The sequence below is a fragment of the Zootoca vivipara genome, chromosome 9 (assembly GCF_963506605.1).
Source record: "Zootoca vivipara chromosome 9, rZooViv1.1, whole genome shotgun sequence".
Taxonomy (NCBI): domain Eukaryota; kingdom Metazoa; phylum Chordata; class Lepidosauria; order Squamata; family Lacertidae; genus Zootoca; species Zootoca vivipara.
In genome coordinates, this window is record NC_083284.1 from 58,764,789 (window position 1) to 58,785,972 (window position 21,184).

At 48.4% G+C, this 21,184-nt stretch overlaps 1 protein-coding gene across 10 annotated transcripts in view; it reads right to left on the reverse strand.

The window, feature by feature from the left end:
• The window catches only part of APBB2 (amyloid beta precursor protein binding family B member 2), a 192,560-nt gene that overhangs the window by 35,893 nt on the left and 135,483 nt on the right, over positions 1 to 21,184 (reverse strand). For 9 of the 10 annotated variants that reach the window (XM_035112954.2, XM_035112959.2, XM_035112950.2 and 6 more), the window contains 2 exons: positions 17,344 to 17,490; positions 16,458 to 16,585 (listed from right to left, as the gene is read on the reverse strand). In XM_035112954.2, coding sequence (XP_034968845.2) covers positions 16,458 to 16,585; positions 17,344 to 17,490 — 275 coding nt within the window. The other variant, XM_035112962.2, reaches the window with a different exon arrangement.

Below are 21,184 nucleotides of genomic sequence, written 5' to 3' on the forward strand. Positions count from 1 at the left end.
GCTCCCTGCTTTCCCTCTCCCCCCCTCCCTCGGGGGTTTGTTCGCTGTCTCGGAGCCTGCTGCTTTCCCTGTACGGCGACAGCAGCGATCTATGAAACACTGGATGCACCCTCATGTCCTCTGGCAGTGCCAGCCTGTATGCCACCGGGTTGACCTGTTGCGTGACCGTGAAGGGGCCCAGCCATTTGGGTGCCAGCTTTTTGCACCTCCCTCTGGTGGGAAGGCCCTCCGAGGACAACCACACCTTGTCCCCCACCCTGATGACCTCCCCTTGTCGCCTGTGGCGATCTGCCCCCTTTTTGTACGCTTCCTTGGCCCTCTCCAAGTGTTCTCTGAGCTGCTGGTGCACCGTCTCCAGTTCCTCTGCCCAATCCTCAGCCTGTGGGCCCTCCTCCTCCTCCTCCCTCTCCCTCTCTGGGAAAGATCTGAGGTCGCGCCCGTAATTGGCCTTAAAGGGCGACACCCCTGTGGAGACGTGCACTGCATTGTTGTAGGCAAATTCTGCTAGTGGCAAGCGATCCACCCAGTCCGTTTGCCGCTGGCTGACGTAGCATCTCAGGTACTGCTGCAGAATGGCGTTGACCCTCTCCGCTTGTCCGTTGGTCTGCGGGTGTCTAGCCGTCGACAAGCTGACCTCCACCTGCAGGAGGTTCATGAGCCGCCGCCAGAACCTGGAAACAAATTGGCGGCCACGATCCGAAATAACCCTTAAAGGTAATCCATGCAGCCTGAAAACGTGATCAACAAACAGTTTGGCTGTCTCTTCTGCCGAGACTGCCCTGGCACACGGTATAAAGTGACACATTTTGGACATGAGGTCCACCACCACCAACACTGCAGTCTTACCCCTGGACGAAGGCAGATCTGTGATGAAGTCCATGGACACCACTTCCCACGGCCTGTGTGGTGTGGCTAAGGGCTCCAGCAACCCTGGTGGCGCTGCTCTGACCACCTTCGCCCGCTGGCAGGTGGTACAGCCCCTTACATAGTCTCGAACATCTTCCCTCACCCCTGGCCACCAGAAGTGTCTCATGACTAGGTGAGTGGTCTTGTCCCTTCCAAAATGCCCCGCTGTAGGGTTGTCGTGCATCTGCTTGAGGACCGTACGTCGAAGCTGGGTGGTGGGTAGGTACAGCGCACCCTTGTAGAAAAGCAGCCCTCTGCGTTCTGCAAAGTCTTTTGCCTGCTCCCTCCCCCCTCTCAGTTCTCTGAAGATGCGGTTGGCAAATTCATCCGCTGCCGTCAGTGCTGTGAGTTCTGCCTCGCTCACCACTGCTGCTCCGCAGGACCATGCCGACGGGGGGAAAATGTGCCTTGGGGCTGGTGGCGCCTCCTCCTCCATGTACTCTGGCTTGCGGGAGAGGGCATCCGCCCTGACATTCTGCTCTCCTGGGATGTAGTGTATGGAGAAGTTGAAGTTCGAGAAGAACTCCGCCCACCGTATCTGCCGCTGGTTGAGCACCCTGGCAGTTCTCCAGAACTCCAGGTTTTTGTGGTCTGTGCACACCTGGATGGGGTGCTTGGCGCCCACCAGGAAGTGTCTCCAGTGCTGGAACGCCGCGTGGATCGCAAGAAGTTCCCGATCAAAAACTGTGTAGTTTCGCTCGGGCTGGGTCAACTTCCTGGAGAAGAAGGCACAGGGTCTCCACTCCCTGTTGGCGTCCAGTTGCAACAAAATGGCGCCCACAGCCTTATCAGAAGCATCTGTTTCAATGCGTAGGGGCGCGTCCTGAACCACGTGGAACAGGTTCTGGTCTGAGGCGAACACCCTCTTGAGGCTTTCGAACGCTGCTTGCGCCTCTGGTGTCCACCTGAATTTCTGCTTGCCTCTCAGGCAGTCAGTGATGGGAGCCGTAACTCGAGAGAAGTTCTTGATGAACTTCCTGTAGAAGTTGGCAAAGCCTAGTAGGCGTTGGGCATCTTTGCGCGTCCTGGGGCTGTGCCAGTCCAGGATGGTCTGCACCTTGTCCTTGTCCATTGCCAGCCCCTTGTCTGACAGCTTGTAGCCCAGGAAGTCCACCTCCTTGGTGTGAAACTTGCACTTCTCCAGCTTCACATACAGGTGGTTCTCCTTCAGGCGCTGTAACACCTCCCTGACGTCCTTCACGTGCTGCACTGGGTCGTTGGAGTAAATAAGGATGTCATCCAGAAAGACCAAGCATTTCCTGAAGAGTAGGGACCCCAGGACGTGGTGCATGAAGGCCTGGAAGCATGCTGAGCCCCCTTGCAACCCGAAGGGCATCACCAGATATTCAAAAGAGCCCAGAGGCGTGAACATCGTGGTTTTCCACTCATCGCCTTCCCGGATCCTGATCAAGTTGTACGCCCCCCTCAGGTCTAGCTTGGTGAAAATCTTGCCCCTGCGTGCCGCTGTCAGGAGATCATCCACTCTGGGCATGGGGAAAGCCACTGGCTCTGTCACCGAATTCAGCCGTCTAAAATCCACCACAAGACGGCGCTGTTGCGTGTCTTTCTTGTCCACCCAGAAGACCGGGCTGCCCCCTGCTGCCTTGCTTTCTCTGATGAACCCCCGCTTGAGGTTCTTGTCGATAAAAGCGCGCAGATCCTCCAGTTCCTGGTCTGACATGGCGTACAGCTTGGCTGGGGGTATAGTTGCCCCAGGCACCAGGTTGATCTGGCAGTCAAAAGGCCTGTGTGGGGGCAGGTGGTCGGACTCCGCTTCACTGAAGACCTCCTGCAGGTCCCAGTATGGTTTGGGTATCGCCTCACCCCCTTTGACGTGCATGGTGGCCACCGTGGCTATCGGAGGCCCCTCCCCTGGTTGGTGCTGCATGCAATGTTCCAGGCAAAAGTCCGATCCAAAAGTGATGCATCTCTGATGCCAACTTATGGAGGGGTCGTGGCGCGCCAGCCAGCTCATGCCCAAAACGATTGGGGGGTCTGAGATGGTGGTGACGTTGAATGCCAGTGTCTCTGAGTGCCTTCCAACCGTCATTCTCATGGGGGGGGTTTGATGAGTGATGGCCCCTCCCAGCAGCTCTCTGCCGTCAATGGTTGCCACGTGCAGAGGAAAATCCAGCTGCAGAAGCTGGATCTGGTGCTCTTCTGCAAAGTTCCTCGAGAAGAAGTTCGCTGACGCCCCACTGTCAATTAAGGCGAGGACTGTCAGGGGATAGCCATTAGGGAGCGTGAGCGTCACTTCTAGAACCACTCCTGCTCTGGGAGGGGTGGGCTGGCTCTGCTCCTCTCTGTGCGGGTGGGTGGGCTGGGGCTGTTGTCTGCTGACTGTGCCTGGCTGCCGCCCCTTGTCTCCTGCAGCCAGGCTTTCCCGTTTCCCTGCTGTGGTGCTGCGTCAGTGGGGGAGGGCACAACCGTTCCCGCCTTTCCTTGCCACTCCCTGCGATGTGGGCAGTCTCTGACGAGATGCTGGGGGGAGTTGCAGAGAAAGCAATTCCCACCCCTTCCCTCCTTGCGTCTTGGCGCCGCTGGGGTTTGAAAAGCCCGCGCGCGCGCGCTATCAATCTGCATGGGTTCCTGGTCCTGACTGGCCCCAGGCGTGGCTTGAAAGGGTTGTTGAGGGAGTGGCTTCTCCTGCGACCGTGGGAACCAAGCCCGCTTTGCGCGCGTTGCTTGCTTGTCGCTCCATCTGGATTCCTGCCTCACCCCCACCGCCAGAGCCGCTTTGCTCAGTTGATCCATATTACTGGGCTTTGGACCTCTCGAGAGCTCATCCTTCACCTCCTCATGCAACCCCAAGTAAAACGCCGCTTGCATTGGGGCAGACTCCAGATCCCACCCCAATCTGTGCACCAGCATGGTGAAGTTCGCCCAATACGCGCGAACTGTCATATTTCCTTGGCGTAAATTATGAAGTTCCTCCTTAGTCTGGTCCATATGACTATCGGACGAATACATCGTTTTCAAACCTTCTAGAAATAGTTTGACATTCTTCATGCAAGGATTCCTTGTTGCAATTAACGGTCTTAGCCACTCCCTGGCCGCCCCTGTAAGGTGCTCCACAATAAACGCTACTCTGTGCTCATCATCAGGGAACTCATCGTGGTGCAGCTCAAGAGCATACACAATCTCAGTCTCAAAGCCCTGAAACTCCTTCGGGTCTCCATTGAACTTGCTTACTAGGGTCCCGGCTCTCCTTCCTGGCAGCACTTGGACTTGGGGTGCCCCTCCCGCCTTGTTTTTCTCTGCATCCAGCTTGTTTTGGAGGTCTACCGCCACCGCCCTTAAATGCTGCTCTTTTTCCTGGAGCTCTCTCACCTGTTCCGCAAGTTGTAGCCGGTCGTCCTGGACCTTCTTAGTCTCCTCTTTAGCTGCCTTCAATTCTCCCTGCGCCTGCAGCGACAGCTGTTGCAGTTCTAGCTGGGCTTGCTCAGCGATCTGCCGCCACTTCTCCGCCTCTGACACGCTCATCCCGGCAACTCCAAAGTAGCCCAAAAATGATTAGGAGGTTGCTGTCACAGTGGCCGGAGTGGACTACTTCAGAGTAACGACGCTACGCAGCTCTGCATTTTATTCTTTTATTGGTGCTGCGTATTTACAGTGCTCAAGTCATTGCTATTTACACGGAGCGATGTTGTCAGTCGGTTTCAGAACCTCCTAATGGCTTTTGGCGCGTCTTTCTCCAACACAAAAGCTTTGGCAGACCCATCCTCTTGCCCCTCCTCTTCCTGCGTAATTCTGGAGTTGGGGGGATGGGTCTTCCCCCCTTACTTGCCCCTTCCTGTCCCACCTGGGACCCTGGCTCCTCTACCTTGCCTGAGCCTCGGACACGACTTCCTGCTTCCCCACTGGAATCGGAACTCTCCCTGCTTTCCCCTTTGCTCGGGGACGGGCTTGAACTCAGGAGGGGAGGGACTTCGCGATATCCCCTGTCCCTCACACTGACTTTTTCTGCTCAGTAGTGCAAAACACTGCGCTCCTTATGTGGCGTGTTTAGGGTCAGGGATGAATTAAGGTAGAAAAGGCCATGATTTCCCTTTTGATAAGCTTCCACAGGTTTCTCCAGTATCACAGTAGGTCTTTGTTGCTCTTGCAAGTGAGTCGGCTACCCAAGTGTCAGTTCCGGCTGCCACTGGCTCACTGGTAGATGTCACAGCCTGCACTGTCAGATAAGAAGACTTGGGCCATGCAGTTGCTGGGGGCAACTGGAAAGACTCCATGGTCAGAAGCAGAGGCCAAGAACCAAAAAAACCTGGCTGACCACTGATGGGAAAGGAGACATGACCGGATGGAAGCTTTTTCTGATCCCAGTGCTTTTCTTCAATGGAAACTCGGAAAATTATCATCGAAAAGAGCATTTATTTCAGTAATGCAACTTAAAAGGTGAAACCAATATATGAGATAGATGCATGACATGCAAAGCAAGATATCTCAAGCCTTTATTTGTTGTAATTGTAATTACCATATTTGTCGTTAGGCGGGTCAATTATAAGTGGAATGTAATTAATGAAATGTAATAGCGATGTTTATTTTTGTTTATTTTTGTAACTATTTGTTTTATTACTGTGGAATTTCTGAAAGAAAGCATTTGTAAAAGAAAAATAAAAAATAGTAAGTTGCATTATTGAAATGAATGCACTTTTCGACGATATTCTAATTTTCCAAGTTTCACCTGTATGTTTTGACTCCAAGCATGAGTGAAGGGACTTGTTTTGCATCAATAAAATAACTTGAGGATTGAACACAGCAGGTGAACCCCCTACTGAAATTATCCTTCAGACCATGTTTACTGTACCATTTAAATAGTCAGATGAGTGTATGTGTTTAAAGGGACTCTGATGCATAAAGATGGATGGTATTTCATTATGCAATCTTGTACGAGAGATATACAGTAATGCAGACCATTTTTTTCAGGTTCACTAAAACACAACATTATTCATGCAGAAATCATTTGTGACTCATAGAATTGTTGTTGTTTTTATAATCTTACTAATGCATCAACTTAAGACATTTGAATTTTTATGTTGAGAAATTAAAAACTGAAATGAGTCTTTAAGTACATGCAAGCAGACAACTCCAGTCATCAAATGCAATTCAAGAAAGAGATTTGTTGCCAGAGGGCACAGCGCGTTGAATAGCATGAAGCATCAAAAGTCCCTCCCCTTGTGGAAGCTCAGTTATGGAAAGGGGCCGACACATAATCCTCACGATTATGAGCCTGGAGTTAGAAAATGTACCTACGGTATCTTCCAAAAATGTAGCACTAGAAAGCAATTTTCTAACAATAATCCAGATCTCCTACTGTATGCATTCATCATATAAATGCTTTAAACATCTATAACATAACAGACATTCAAAGGAATTCAAGGGCATCCATTATTTAAATACATAAAAAGAAGACGGAAGTATCATGCTCTTGTTTTTTGTATATGTTTCATATGTGTGGCCAAACTGGGTGGCTTCCAGCACATATAAATGCATTATAAAACATCAAACATTAAAAACTCCCCTATACAGAGCTGCCTTCGGATGTCTTCTAAAAGTTGTATTTATCTCCTTGACATCTGATGAGAGGGTGATCCACAGGGAGGGTGCCACTACCAAGAAGGCCCTCTGCCTGGTTCCCTGTAACCACACTTCTTGCAGTGAGGGAACCGCCAGAAGACCCTCAGTGCTGGACCTCAGTGTCTGGGGTGAACAATGGGGATGGAGAAGCTCCTTCAGGTATACGGAGCCAGGGCAGTTTAGGGCTTTAAAGGTCACCACCAACCCTCTGAATTGTGCTTGGAAATGTAGTAGGAGCCAGTGTAGATCCCTTAAGACTGCCAGTCTAGCTGCCGCGTTCTGGATTAGTTGCAGTTTCCAAGTCACCTTCAAAGGTAGCTCCACATAGAGCGCCTTGCAGTAGTCCAAGCAGGGAATAAGCAGCGCACTCTGGTGAGACAGTGCACGGGCAGGTAGAGTCCCAACCGGTGAACCAAACTGAGCTGCTAGACAGCCGCCCTACCCTGGATACAGAATTGACCTGCACCTCCAAAATGACACTTAGGCTGTGCACCTGATCCTTCAGGGGCACAGTTACCCCATTCAGGACCAGAGGAACTCCCACACCTGGATTTATTTTGATACTTGTTTACAAAGCTATTGCTTTTTTAGAAAACTATTGTACTACCAACTTTACTATATGCTTGTGAAACATGGACCACTTATAAACGCCATCTCCAACTCCTCAAAAGATTCCATCAACGGTGTCTCCAAAAATTTTTACACATCACTTGGGAAGACAGGTGAACTACGGTGATATCCGTGTACTGGGAAAAGCAAATATCACCAGTGTTGAAGCAATGATTCTTCAACATCAACTTTGTTGGACTGGTCATGTTGTGCGGATGCCTGATGATCGTCTTCCAAAGCAACTACTCTATTCCGAACTTAAAAAAGGAAAGCATAATGCTGGTGGTCAACAAAAGAGGTTTAAAGATTGTCTCAAGGCAAATCTAAAAAAATGTAGTATAAACACTGACAACTGGGAAACATTGGCCGGCGAGTGCTCCAGTTGGAGAACAGCCTTTACCAAAGGTGTCATGGGCTTTGAAGAAACTCGATCTCATGACGCAAGGGACGTGCTAAGAGGAAGGCACGCTTGGCAAATCCACACTGTGATCAACTCCCGCCTGGAAACCAATGTCCCCACTGTGGAAGGACGTGTGGATCCAGAATTGGCCTCCACAGTCACTTACGGACCCATTGTTAAAATTGTGTTTATGGAAGACAATCTTACTCGGCTACGAGTGATTGCCAAAGAAAAAGACTGTGTTTCTAGCAACACTATTATGTATTAACTCAGACTTTTCATTAGTGTTTGAAATCCTGGGTGTACATTATTTTGTCACCCCTACTGTCTTTTATCGTTTACCGTTGTTTTCAAATTATTGTATAATGTGTTTTTAATATTTTGTTGCAATCTACCCAGGGACGCCAGTGGCGCTGTGGGTTAAACCACTGAGCCTAGGGCTTGCCGATCAGAAAGTCGGTGGTTCAAATCCCCGCAATGGGGTGAGCTCTTGTTGCTTGGTCCCTGCTCCTGCCAACCTAGCAATTCGAAAGCATGTCAAAGTGCAAGTAGATAAATAGGTACCGCTCGGGCGGGAAGGTAAACGGCGTTTCCGTGCGCTGCTCTGGTTCGCCAGAAGCAGCTTTGTCATGCTGGCCACATGAGCTGGAAGCTGTATGCCGGCTCCCTCGGCCAGTAAAGCGAGATGAGAGCCGCAACCTCAGAGTCGTCCGCGACTGGTCAGGGGTCCCTTTACCTTTACCTTACCCAGGGAATGTTTACTTTTGAGCAGTTGCATAATTCTAACAAGTGACTATGAAGATGTATGGCAAGACACAGAAAAATATAAGAACAACAGAAAGCTAGCCATGCTATGTGGTCTTTTAAAGCAATATGTCCCACCGTTATGCAAGGGAGGGATAAAGGAAGGAATTTTCACTGCCCAGTAAAATTTCTTGATGTATTGGCCCTAGCAGTGGTGAAACAACACTTGGACCTGCTTCAGGCTGCAAATGTCTTAGGCCAGTCCCGGTGACGATGTGAATCATGGCAGAAGCAGACTAGCTTCTCTTCAAATTACATGATTGTAGGAAATGCAAGCCAGTGTTGGACAGACTCCAAATGGAATGCCATATGCGGCTTATTTGATAGCCGTAGGCATATTAATGTGAACGACGACCAAGTGAGCCATAAACAAATTACAAAGTGCTAGGTTTATATTAGGGACCCAGGTGGCGCTGTGGTTAAACCACTGAGCCTAGGGCTTGCTGATCAGAAGGTCGGCGGTTCGAATCCCTGCAACGGGGTGAGCTTCCGTTGCTCAGTCCCAGCTCCTGCCCACCTAGCAGTTCGAAAGCACGTCAAAGTGCAAGTAGATAAATAGGAACCGCTACAGCGGGAAGGTAAACGGCGTTTCCATGTGCCTCTCTGGTTTGCCAGAAGTGGCTTTGTCATGCTGGCCACATGACCTGGAAGCTATACGCCGGCTCCCTCGGCCAATAATACGAGATGAGCGCGCAACCCCAGAGTCGGTCACGACTGGACCTAATGGTCAGGGGTCCCTTTACCTTTACCTAGGTTTATATTATTTTCTATAAAAACCCAGGTTGTAGTTCATGAATGTTTTGACTTGCTTGATTGCTATTCGATAATAAGTTAAATATTCAGAATGCATTAGGATTCAACCCAAATTAGGTTACAGGTGCTATTCGTGCTAAACTGCAGGGCATTCTGGCAAGCAGTTTAAATAATTATCTAGGGGCCTCTAAGCTAACCAATTAGTGTAGCCCACTGAAGTGAAATAAATTTCTAATTTAATTTATGTAGTTTTGTTGAATGGCAATGTTAAAGTAGCAGTATATTCTAAGCTTTGGACAGAAATTATTATTATTTAGTTATTAAACTTGTGCTAATCTGCTTTTAGTGCATTTGGTGCAGGAAGTCACTTAGGTACAGCAAATTATGCTTGTCAATACTAGTTCAACTGCAGGGCCAAAATCTTGCCTACCTCAATTGGGCAGCCAGACAATCGCTGCTCCTTGCCACCTCTGAAATGGATGCATGCAACTCACGTGGTCACATCATCCAAAACTCATTTTGCCACTGCTTGGCAGCCAGATGGTACGCTATAGCAGGAGGGACGTGGCCCAACCGTTGTTGACAGTTGCTTACTGACGTATGGGAGCCCTGCAGATTCAGTTTTCCATATAAAGAAACAGGGAAAGCTGCAAAAAAAAAAACCCCAACACCCCCTAAATCCAACCCATCATTATGCTATGTTCTGAATTATTTATATCAATGTCGCAGAATGCAACAATACTTCACTATCTGTGAGCATTCAATATGGAGACCCAGTTCAAAAGTTAATGGGAAACTTTGGCTTAATAATCTACACAAAAATGGGCAGGCACAAGGCTAGCATTCAGTCTAACCAATCATGGTGTAATAAACCAAATTGGTGCGTGCAAATTTGTCTCCTCTTCTGCAGGTGAGGTGGAGGGCCCAATCCACATACTGCGCACTAGCCACAGAAAATCCTATGAGCGCTGTGGTTGGCTAAACATGGATGCTATAAAATGGGATAGCTGTCCCCCAAAGAGCCCTGAACATCCACTTTCTACTGACATCATGGGTTCTAAGGGCATTTTGCACTTCTGGGGGAGATTATAATGGCATTTTAACATTTGGGACTTAAATCACTAGCCATCTGATATTGAGGAAAGAAAAATGTTGCATGATTCTTAATTTTCTCATTTGTTTTGCTTGTTTAATTTCCCCCGTTTTTCCCTTGCTGCATTTTCTTCCCTGGCTTTCCCCTTCAACAGAAGCTTAGTGCTAGGCTTTGGTTTCTTACAGTTATTCACTGTCATTCCCTATTATTTTAATTCTGCCGAGTTATTTTTCTTAGCTGCTTTTCTGTCGCTTCTTTTCTCTGTTGGGTTTTCTAGTGTTCTAGAAAACCCACTTTTGTGGTATTTCTTTTATGCTGTACCCTCTTCTTCCTTCCTGAGACCATCTTTTTATTCTCTAGGTCTCCCCAGCTGTGTTCAACAAAGAGCACACAGCAAGAATAAACAAAATCACTTCAAATTAGGAGTGCAAAAAATAAAACTATAAAATTGGAACCAGGGAGAGCTGTATTTCAGCTCTAAGCACCATGTGGCAAGAACTATGGAATGAATGAATGAATGAGGAAATTGTTTATATATATATAAATTCAATATAGCTACATGGCACTTAAATATATTTAATGGCTTGAGTTTTGCTACGCCATAATCGTTCCAATAATACTTAACATTGCTATAAAGCTTTTTAAGTGATTAGAAGTGCTTCATATGCCTGAGCTTCTTGAAATACATGCAACCACCTTGTAAGGCAAGTATTTTTATTCCCGTGCTGTGATTTTTCAAGGGACTGTGATCCTAATTGCAATTAGGGAGGTAAAAGAAAAAAAAGAAGTCCTCTCTATTTAGCACTCCAGCCGATCCCTGGTTTCCTCTTATGCGAGCAAGATCTGTGTTAATTTCCAGGTAAGATTTATTCCCAGTATTCAAACGCCTCTGTCTCAGACAGCCCTATGGGGTTGGCGCCTACAGGTACACAAAAGAGAATACCTAGGACGTGCACAACGAACCTCTGGGAATAAAACTTTTTAGAAACTGTCCAGGAGTCAGCTTGACAGAAAGGTTTATGGGGAAAGGGAAGCAGGAGCCAGATAACTTCTACATTAAAGGAAAAGCCAAACCCCATGAGGCAAGCAGGAAGGCAAAGTGAGGACTGCACTGTCACTTTTTTTTAACAGAAAGCCCCAGTGGGATAAAGCAAACCATCAAGGCCTATAGTGGACTATGACCTAGTTTTCAAGTGCATGAGAAGCAAAAGATAGAGTGGGGGGGGGGAGGAGAAGGTGGATGGATTAATGTGGACATGACATCTATTTTGGAGGATGCAAATTTTCCACTTGTGCTCGCAGCACGGAGGAGAAAGATGAAGGAACAGTGTGTGAGTAGATCTTAGCTCTGCCACATTCCCTTGCTAATACCCACCTGCCAATTTTGCATTCCAAAAAATTTTGTTGCACGCGTGGAAGCTGGGGGAGAAAAAGCGGCCATGGTGGATAAGTGAACGAGATGTTGCAAAAAGATATTGTCATCTGGAGGAGACCTGGCTGCCTAGATAAAGCACTATAGCCCCATCACCACCACCACCTTTACCTGGGAGTAAGGCCCACTGAACTCAAGTGTGGGTTTCTTCTGAGTGGACACTTAGTTATTTACTAGATGCAAATCAGCAGCAACAGATCCTGGTCTGCTAGGTGCTGGGGTGGATTTCGCTCCACGCCTTGCAGAGCCAGGCCGACACTGCCGGTGGGCCCTGCACCCCTCGGCAACATCCGAAGACCCCAATCTGCTAGGCGCTGGGGTGGATTGCACCCCGTGCCTTGGGGAGTCAGGCCCAGGCTGCCACCAGGCCCAGCACTGGCGGCAGCTACAAGCAGTGGTCAAAATGTGAGTCTCAGCTCCCGCTGGAAACAAACCAGGACTGCTCCAAGAAAATGCACATGGCCAAAAGAAGCGCTAAGCCACCTCCTGGTGGGCCGCTCCCTTACCTGCTTGTGATTGGCCAAACAGATAGCCGGCCAATCAGGATTTTTTAAAAATAAAAATGATTCCCCAACTTTTCTTCTCACTTCCCTCTGGGGTCCCCATGCCTCATGCTGTGCCATTTCATTTACGTAATTTTCACCTGTGACCTCCTTGGAATATCCTGGGCCCAGGCCGTGAGAATATTGTTTGCTCAAAAATGGAAAGAAGAAGGTACACCGACGAAGCAAGGATGGATAACGAAGATGATAGACTATGCGGAAATGGCAAAACTTACCATGAGGATCAGGCAACAAGACGAGAAGAAAATTACACAAAATTGGATAAAATTTATAGAATATGTTAAAGAACACTGCAAATATGTTAAAACATTAGCAGGGTTGTTGTAACATTAATGACGGGATAAATTTGAACAATTAATTAATTAATTAAGATTTGAAATTTATAGAGGAAAAATGATGATATGGAAGATGATGATTGATTAAATTTGGAAGCCAGGACGGGGGGAGGAAGTCAAACAAGATGAATTTGGTGAACAATGGAATGTAAAAATGTTGTTATCAAAATTTTTGGAAAATACAAATATTTTTAAAAAAGGAATATCCTGGGCCCTTTGGTTGGAAAACACTGGCGTAAATCACGAAGCGTTTTCTTACCAAGCTACTGTGGTAAAAAGAAGTTAATGCTGGAGTCCTAGATAACAGCCTAGTGTGTGCCGAGAGAATTATTAATCTCCCAGAAGGCTTTTCTGCCTCGTGCTTTAGCAGGCATACCCTTAGATTAAACTCCCATCAGTACATCTCTGTTTTTCATCCATCTTTCATTAGCACAAGGCTTAGAAAATCATCTGGTCAGGTACCCTTAAAAGGCTTTTCATCTTCCAAAGAGAAATCCAACCAAATAAATTACTACAAGGAAGGAGTCCGATTAAAAAATAATAATCACAAATTCCAAGGACCTCAAGATAGCAATGACTTTCAAATAATTTGATATTCAAGAGGTAGGAGCTGCTGCATTAGTCATCATAATTCTTGTCTACCTGGCAATGAACAGGAGAGAACCCTTTCGCTAACAAGGGCCATGTGAGATGTTCAAAAGCGACTCTCTGCTGTTCAAAGCAGTAGGCAGGAGAAAGGCTAAGCACATCCTTCCCCCCCACCAAGCACATCACTGATGCAATTTGTCTCCCTTGTTCTGCCACGTTGCAGCTGCCTTGCTGTTTGTCATGCTTCTTCCCTCATCACCAAATATCTAACTTGCCAGAAAGAGTCATGTGTGCATAAGCGGGAGTCCACAAAATATAATGGAAAGGCTTGTTCTAATTGGTTAATTCTAAATTTAGCCTTCCTACTCTCCCTCTGCCTCTTCCATCCAGGCATGTTAAGCCACTCTCTCAAACACAACTCTTTTCTCCTTATACTAATACCCCGAGGCAACAAGCAGGCATCAGAAGTTCCCACCCCTTTCCTTCCTGTATTTGCTGGACACCTGTCTTTAATTTCAGGCCAGAGACTTTAAGGAACCAGTCATGGCTCCAGGCTATGCTTGCAGGCCTATTCAAGCAACTCTCTTTAGTAAATTCTGGTGAATCTGGAGGCTCTTCTTCGGGCAAAAAGCAGGAGACATTTCAAATGAAAGCCGAAATAATTCAACAAGACTTAACAGCAGCAAAAAGTAGGGGTCATTTGCACTACTCTAAATATTTTACAGGGAGAGCATCTCTCTGATATAGGTAAAAGGTAAAGAACTGATGGACGGTTAAGTCCAGTCAAAGGCGACCGTGGGGTTGCGGCGCTCATCTCGCTTTCAGGCTGAGGGAGCCGGCGTTTGTCCACAGACAGCTTCTGGCACACCGGAACACCGCGATGGAAACCAGAGCGCACAGAAACGCCGTTTACTTTCCATACCTATTTATCTACTTGCACTGGTGTGCTTTTGAACTGCTAGATTGGCAGGAGCTGGGACAGAGCAACGGGAGCTCATCCCGTGGCGGGGATTTGAACCGCCGACCTTCTGATCGGTAAGCCCAAGAGGCTCAGTGGTTTAGACCACAGCGCAACCTGCGTCTCTCAGTCTAATGTAAGGCCTGTAGCTCAGTGGTAGTGCATAGGCTTAGCATGCAGAAGGTCCCAAGTTCAATTCCTGGCACCAGCAAGTAGCAAGGGGAATGTCCTCCATTTGAAACCCTGGAGACCCATTGCTAGTCTGTGTAGACAACACTGAGCTAGATGGATCCCTGACAGTAGATGACAGCTTCCTATATCATGTCAGCCCCAAACACTTTGAAAAGAAATGGTCATCTGTCATGGATGCTCTAGCTGAGATTCTTGCATTGCAGGGGGTTGGACTAGATGACCCTTGGGTCCCTTCCAACTCCAAGATTCTATGATTCTATGAAATACATTTGTGCTTGTAAACACCACCACATAAAATGCAGTATGGAATAGTGTTATGAAATGATCGTCAATTGTGCCATGTATTGTAATAACAACTGATTTGTATTGTTTGCAAAAGTTTTAGCAAGTCTGCTTATTCTGCATGACTATGCCACTAGGTAACATTCCCTTTCAAACTTGGCATGCTTACTTTCTCATGTTAAAAAAAATATCCAGGAATTAATTTGGCATGTTTGGTAGTCACTGGCCAATCAGATAAAGTGGCACCTTGGTTCTCAAACTTAATCCGTTCCGGGAGTCCGTTCGACTCCTGAAACAGTTCAAAAACCAAGGCGCGGCTTCTGATTGGCTGCAGGAGATTCCTGCACTCAAGTGGAAGCCGCATCGGACATTCGGCTTCTGAAAAACGTTTGCAAACTGGAACACTTAGTTCCGAGTTTGCGGTGTTCGGGAGCCAATTTGTGCGGGAGCCAAGCCGTTTGAGAACCAAGGTACCACTATATACTTATTTCTTCTGAAACTCACCCCTCTACCCCAAGCTGCTTTTCCACCAACCAATGTTCTAAGCCCATGTCCACCTCAAACACAAACTGGAGCAAACACAAATCAATGTGGGGTACAAACAGCTGCTGGAAAGGGGCAGGAGAGAAGAGTTTCAAAACGAAAGTGAATGACAGGAAAGGGTTAAGCACAATACAAATTATGACCACTCTGGGTACTTTGCAGGTGAATGGTGGTAAAAAGGCAGCTGTGCCAAATGGAGTTTCCAAAGTCCTACTGGTCAGATGACTGACGGAGTTTCAGAAGCACTGCACACCTGGCTTCTATAAGCGCCGACACTCAGCTGATGAGTGGTCCCAAGCACTGGGCTTCCTAAGTGGCTGACTGCTGATGGTCAAAGCACTACATCACCTGACACCACTGTCATGTTTGGGGATTGACAGGTGGGCCATATCAAAATTTGGCCCATGGCGACTTGGGGAAGTAAGGATCCAGTTCCCACCCTTGACATAGGAGATGGAGAAACTGGGACTCCATTGCACACAATGGTTGTATTAACATATGGCTTTTAAATAATTTTAAAATATACTTCTAGTGCTGTTGATGGAAGACACAAATTTTGAGAACTTCCCTTCATCAAGCTCCATTCTTGGATGTATATCTCTGATTGTGTGTTGCTTTTAAAAAAGACCTACATGCTACAAAAATTATTTTACAAGATGAATTGTCACCGTCAGGGAAAAAAAAACTTTTGGTGGTATCTAACTGTTGGAGATGCAATAGGGATAATGCTTCTCTAAAATATCATTTTTCATTGTCCTTTATTGAAAGATTTTTGTCAAAAGGTAATTGAAACTATCAACAGAACTCTACGGAACAACCTTACATTGACAGAACAAAATATCCTCTTGAATTATATACCCAGCACATGGAACCTTACAAAAGGACAAGACAAGTGGACTCTCTGTGCCCTGACCACAGCAAAAAGACTGAGACTGGTGAATTGGAAAAATAAAACTGCGGCTCCTTTCCACGACCGGATTGAAGCCTTACGCGAACTCGCAACATATGAACAACTTGCATATAAACGCAGACTTGCCATGGACTAATTCAATAATATTTGGAATCCATTCTTACAAATACTGTAATAGGTGTACAATAGCACAATAACCACCTTGTAAAGTATACAGTTTTGGGTTTTCCACCCTCCCCTCTTTATTTCCCCTTCTACACGGGTCCTGTTTCTCTTTTTCTTTCTCTCTCTTTTATTTACGTCTCACCATGTTTAGTGCACATATAATTATGTACTGTACTATTTGAACTTTCAATAAAGATGTTAAAAAAGAAAAAAAACATTTTTGTGAACTATATGTCAGAAGCGATAAGAGACAAAAATTATTACAAGGATGCTGTGTTTCATCTAGAATGCAAACATTCTACAGAAGCAGATTTTAACACCATAGAATAAATGTATTCCAAACTCACCGGCCATTGTCACGGCCTACACCCCAAACTCGGATGCTTACGATGGGCTGTGAATGAAGAATACTGCGATCCATGGGGTCAACCAAATTTAGCATGTCGTTCTCCAGGATAAGATACATGTCCTTTCCCTAATCAAGAGCAAAAACAGCTATAATCTGTTACTCACTCAACCAAGCGTTTGCCCCTATGTAATGCTAATTCAGGTGGCTTTGCCCCACCACGCAAGATGCTACTAGGAAAAGCATTTACGTGATGCTTAAGCCTTCCTCCACCCACTTAAAGTATCTTCCACCCTTCCATATAATATGAGAAAGGAGGGCTAAAGAAAGCACCATCTCATGCAATGCATACTTAATTTATAAATTACTATCGTGTCTGCTAAGAGTAAGGCAAAATCATGGGGTGGGGGGGAATCGGCAGTTGCTGTGATAGACACCAAGTTCAGAAGCAGTTTATCTCTGGATAACAAATGCTTGAAATGACCAACAAGGGTGAGCTTACACCCTTGGACTACAAGGGATGCTTGTAATTATTGCGTTTTTATAAAGGGGAAGCACCCATATTACCTTTTTAACTCAAGAGGCCACAGGTACTGAGCCCCCCTGTAACCATACTGGCCTCTGATTACAGGGGGACACAACCGAGGAGGCCCTTCCAAGCACTTAAAGTTGTCCTGCACTTTGGGCAAGGAAAGAGCAGCCATGGCTGACTCAGACGCACCTTCTTTTTCCTTGCCAGAGCAAACAAAGCCATTGCTCTAAACTAGCTGTTTTACTTCCTTCTTCTTTCTCGACAGTGGCTGCTTTTGCTGAAATATGAAAGAACAGAAAAAACCAGGTGCCACTAGAGAACTGGGAAGTATGATAAGACAAGAGAGATTTCTTACCTCTCCCCAAATGCCAACCGTGTCCCGTATATCGTTTTTACAATAAGAGAGCTGTCGGATGCAATTGTTCACAGCAACGCTGCTTTTCCCAGGAGCCAAATCTTCCTCTGCCATTTCTACCCATCCCAAAGAACGAACCGCAAAGCACTGTAAAAGAATAATGAAAAGGAGTGTTGACGTTTTAGATCTTAATGGCCTCCACACGATCCTGCTTAGCTTTCCTAGCCATTTTATTGCTGAACCACTAGAACAAAAAATACAACTTTCGAGCTGTTTGGCCCCAAAATGACAACTAAGCATTCCATTTTGGCGGCTGTAACCCTGGTTTCAGGAGCCATTTGGCACCAAGCTTATTGTGAGGGACAGGGGATATCGCGAAGTCCCTCCCCTCCTGAGTTCAAGCCCATCCCCGAGCACAGGGGAAAGCAGAGAGAGTTCCGATTCCAATGGGGAAGCAGGAAGTCGTGTCCGAGGCTCAGGCAAGGTAGAGGAGCCAGGGTCCCAGGTGGGACAGGAAGGGGCGAATAAGGGGGGGAGACCCATCCCCCCAACTCCGGAATTACGCAGAAAGAGGAGGGGAAAGAGGATGGGTCTGCCAAAGCTTTTGTGTTGGAGAAAGACGCGCCAAAAGCCATTCGGAGGTTCTGGAACCGACTGACCACATCACTCCGTGTAAATAGCAATGACTTCAGCACTGTAAATACGTAGCACCAATAAAAGAATAAAATGCAGAGCTGCGTAGCGTCGTTACTCTGAAGTAGCCCACTCCGGCCACTGTGACAGCAACCTCCGAATCCTTTTTTGGGCTACTTTGGAGTTGCCGGGATGAGCGTGTCAGAGGCGGAGAGATGGCGGCAGATCGCGGAGCAAGCCCAGCAAGAACTGCAGCAGCTGTCGCTGCAGGCGCAGGGGGAATTGAAGGCAGCTAAAGAAGAGACTAAGAAGGTCCAGGACGACCGGCTACAACTTGCTGAACAGGTGAGAGCGCTACAGGAAAGAGAGCAGGAATTAAGGGCGGTGGCGGTAGACCTCCAAAACAAGCTGGATGCAGAGAAAAACAAGGCGGGAGGGGCACCCCAAGTCCAAGTGCTGCCAGGAAGGAGAGCCGGGACCCTAGTAAGCAAGTTCAATGGAGACCCGAGGGAATATCAGGGCTTTGAGACTGAGATTGTGTATGCTCTTGAGCTGCACCACGATGAGTTCCCTGATGATGAGCACAGGGTAGCGTTTATTGTGGAGCACCTTACCGGGGCAGCCAGGGAGTGGCTAAGACCGTTAATCGCAACAAAGAATCCTTGCATGAAGAATGTCAAACTATTTCTAGAAGGTTTGAAAACGATGTATTCGTCCGATAGTCATATGGACCAGACTAAGGAGGAACTTCATAATTTACGCCAAGGAAATATGACAGTTCGCGCGTATTGGGCGAAATTCACCATGCTGGTGCACAGATTGGGGTGGGAACTGGAGTCACCCCCAATGCAAGCGGCGTTCTACTTGGGGTTGCATGAGGAGGTGAAGGATGAGCTCTCGAGAGGTCCAAAGCCCAGTAATATGGATCAGCTGAGCAAAGCGGCTCTGGCGGTGGGGGTGAGACAGGAATCCCGGTGGAGCGACAAGCAAGCAACGCGCGCAAAGCGGGCTTGGTTCCCACGGTCGCAGGAGAAGCCACTCCCCCAACAACCCTTTCAAGCCACGCCTGGGGCCAGCCAGGACCAGGAACCCATGCAGATTGATAGCGCGCGCGCGCGGGCTTTTCAGACCCCAGCGGCGCCAAGACGCAAGGAGGGAAGGGGTGGGAATTGCTTTCTCTGCAACTCCCCCCAGCATCTCGTCAGAGACTGTCCACATCGCAGGGAGTGGCAAGGAAAGGCGGGAACGGTTGTGCCCTCCCCCACTGACGCAGCACCACAGCAGGGAAACGGGAAAGCCTGGCTGCAGGAGACAAGGGGCAGCAGCCAGGCACAGTCAGCAGACAACAGCCCCTGCCCACCCACCCGCACAGAGAGGAGCAGAGCCAGCCCACCCCTCCCAGAGCAGGAGTGGTTCTAGAAGTGACGCTCACGCTCCCAAATGGCTATCCCCTGACGGTCCTCGCCCTAATTGACAGTGGGGCGTCAGCGAACTTCTTCTCGAGAAACTTTGCAGAAGAGCACCAGATCCAGCTTCTGCAGCTGGATTTTCCTCTGCACGTGGCGACCATTGACGGCAGAGAGCTGCTGGGAGGGGCCATCACTCATCAAACCCCCCCCCCATGAAAATGACGGTGGGAAGGCACTCAGAGACACTGGCATTCAATGTCACCACCATCTCAGACCCCCCCATCGTCTTGGGCATGAGCTGGCTGGCGCGCCACGACCCCTCCATAAGTTGGCACCAGAGATGCATCACGTTTGGGTCGGACTTTTGCCTGGAACATTGCATGCAGCACCAACCAGGGGAGGGGCCTCCGATAGCCACGGTGGCCACCATGCACGTCAAAGGGGGTGAGGCGATACCCAAGCCGTACTGGGACCTGCAGGAGGTCTTCAGCGAAGCGGAGTCCGACCACCTACCCCCACACAGGCCTTTTGACTGCCAGATCAACCTGGTGCCAGGGGCAACTATACCCCCAGCCAAGCTGTACGCCATGTCAGACCAGGAACTGGAGGATCTGCGCGCTTTCATCGACAAGAACCTCAAGCGGGGGTTCATCAGAGAAAGCAAGGCAGCAGGGGGCAGCCCAGTCTTCTGGGTGGACAAGAAAGACACGCAACAGCGCCGTCTTGTGGTGGATTTTAGACGGCTGAATTCAGTGACAGAGCCAGTGGCTTTCCCCATGCCCAGAGTGGATGATCTCCTGACAGCGGCACGCAGGGGCAAGATTTTCACCAAGCTAGACCTAAGAGGGGCGTACAACTTGATCAGGATCCGGGAGGGCGATGAATGGAAAACCACGATGTTCACGCCTCTGGGCTCTTTTGAATATCTGGTGATGCCCTTCGGGTTGCAAGGGGGCTCAGCATGCTTCCAGGCCTTCATGCACCACGTCCTGGGGTCCCTCCTCTTCAGGAAATGCTTGGTCTTCCTGGATGACATCCTTATCTATTCCGATGACCCAGTGCAGCATGTGAAAGATGTCAGGGAGGTGTTGCAGCGCCTGAAGGAGAACCACCTGTATGTGAAGCTGGAGAAGTGCAAGTTTCACACCAAGGAGGTGGACTTCCTGGGCTACAAGCTGTCAGTCAAGGGGCTGGCGATGGACAAGGACAAGGTGCAGGCCATCCTGGACTGGCACAGCCCCAGGACGCGCAAAGATGCCCAACGCCTACTAGGCTTCGCCAACTTCTACAGGAAGTTCATCAAGAACTTCTCTCGCGTTACGGCTCCCATCACTGACTGCCTGAGAGGCAAGCAGAAGTTCAGGTGGACACCAGAGGCGCAAGCAGCGTTCGAAAGCCTCAAGAGGGTGTTCGCCTCAGACCAGAACCTGTTCCACGTGGTTCAGGACGCGCCCCTACGCGTGGAGACAGATGCTTCTGATAAAGCTGTGGGCGCCATCTTGTTGCAACTGGACGCCAACAGAGAGTGGAGACCCTGTGCCTTCTTCTCCAGGAAGTTGACCCAGCCAGAGCGAAACTACACGGTGTTTGATCGGGAACTTCTTGCGATCCACGCTGCGTTCCAGCACTGGAGACACTTCCTGGTGGGCGCCAAGCACCCCATCCAGGTGTGCACAGACCACAAGAACCTGGAGTTCTGGAGAACTGCCAGGGTGCTCAACCAGCGGCAGATACGGTGGGCAGAGTTCTTCTCGAACTTCAACTTCTCCATACACTACATCCCGGGAGAGCAGAATGTC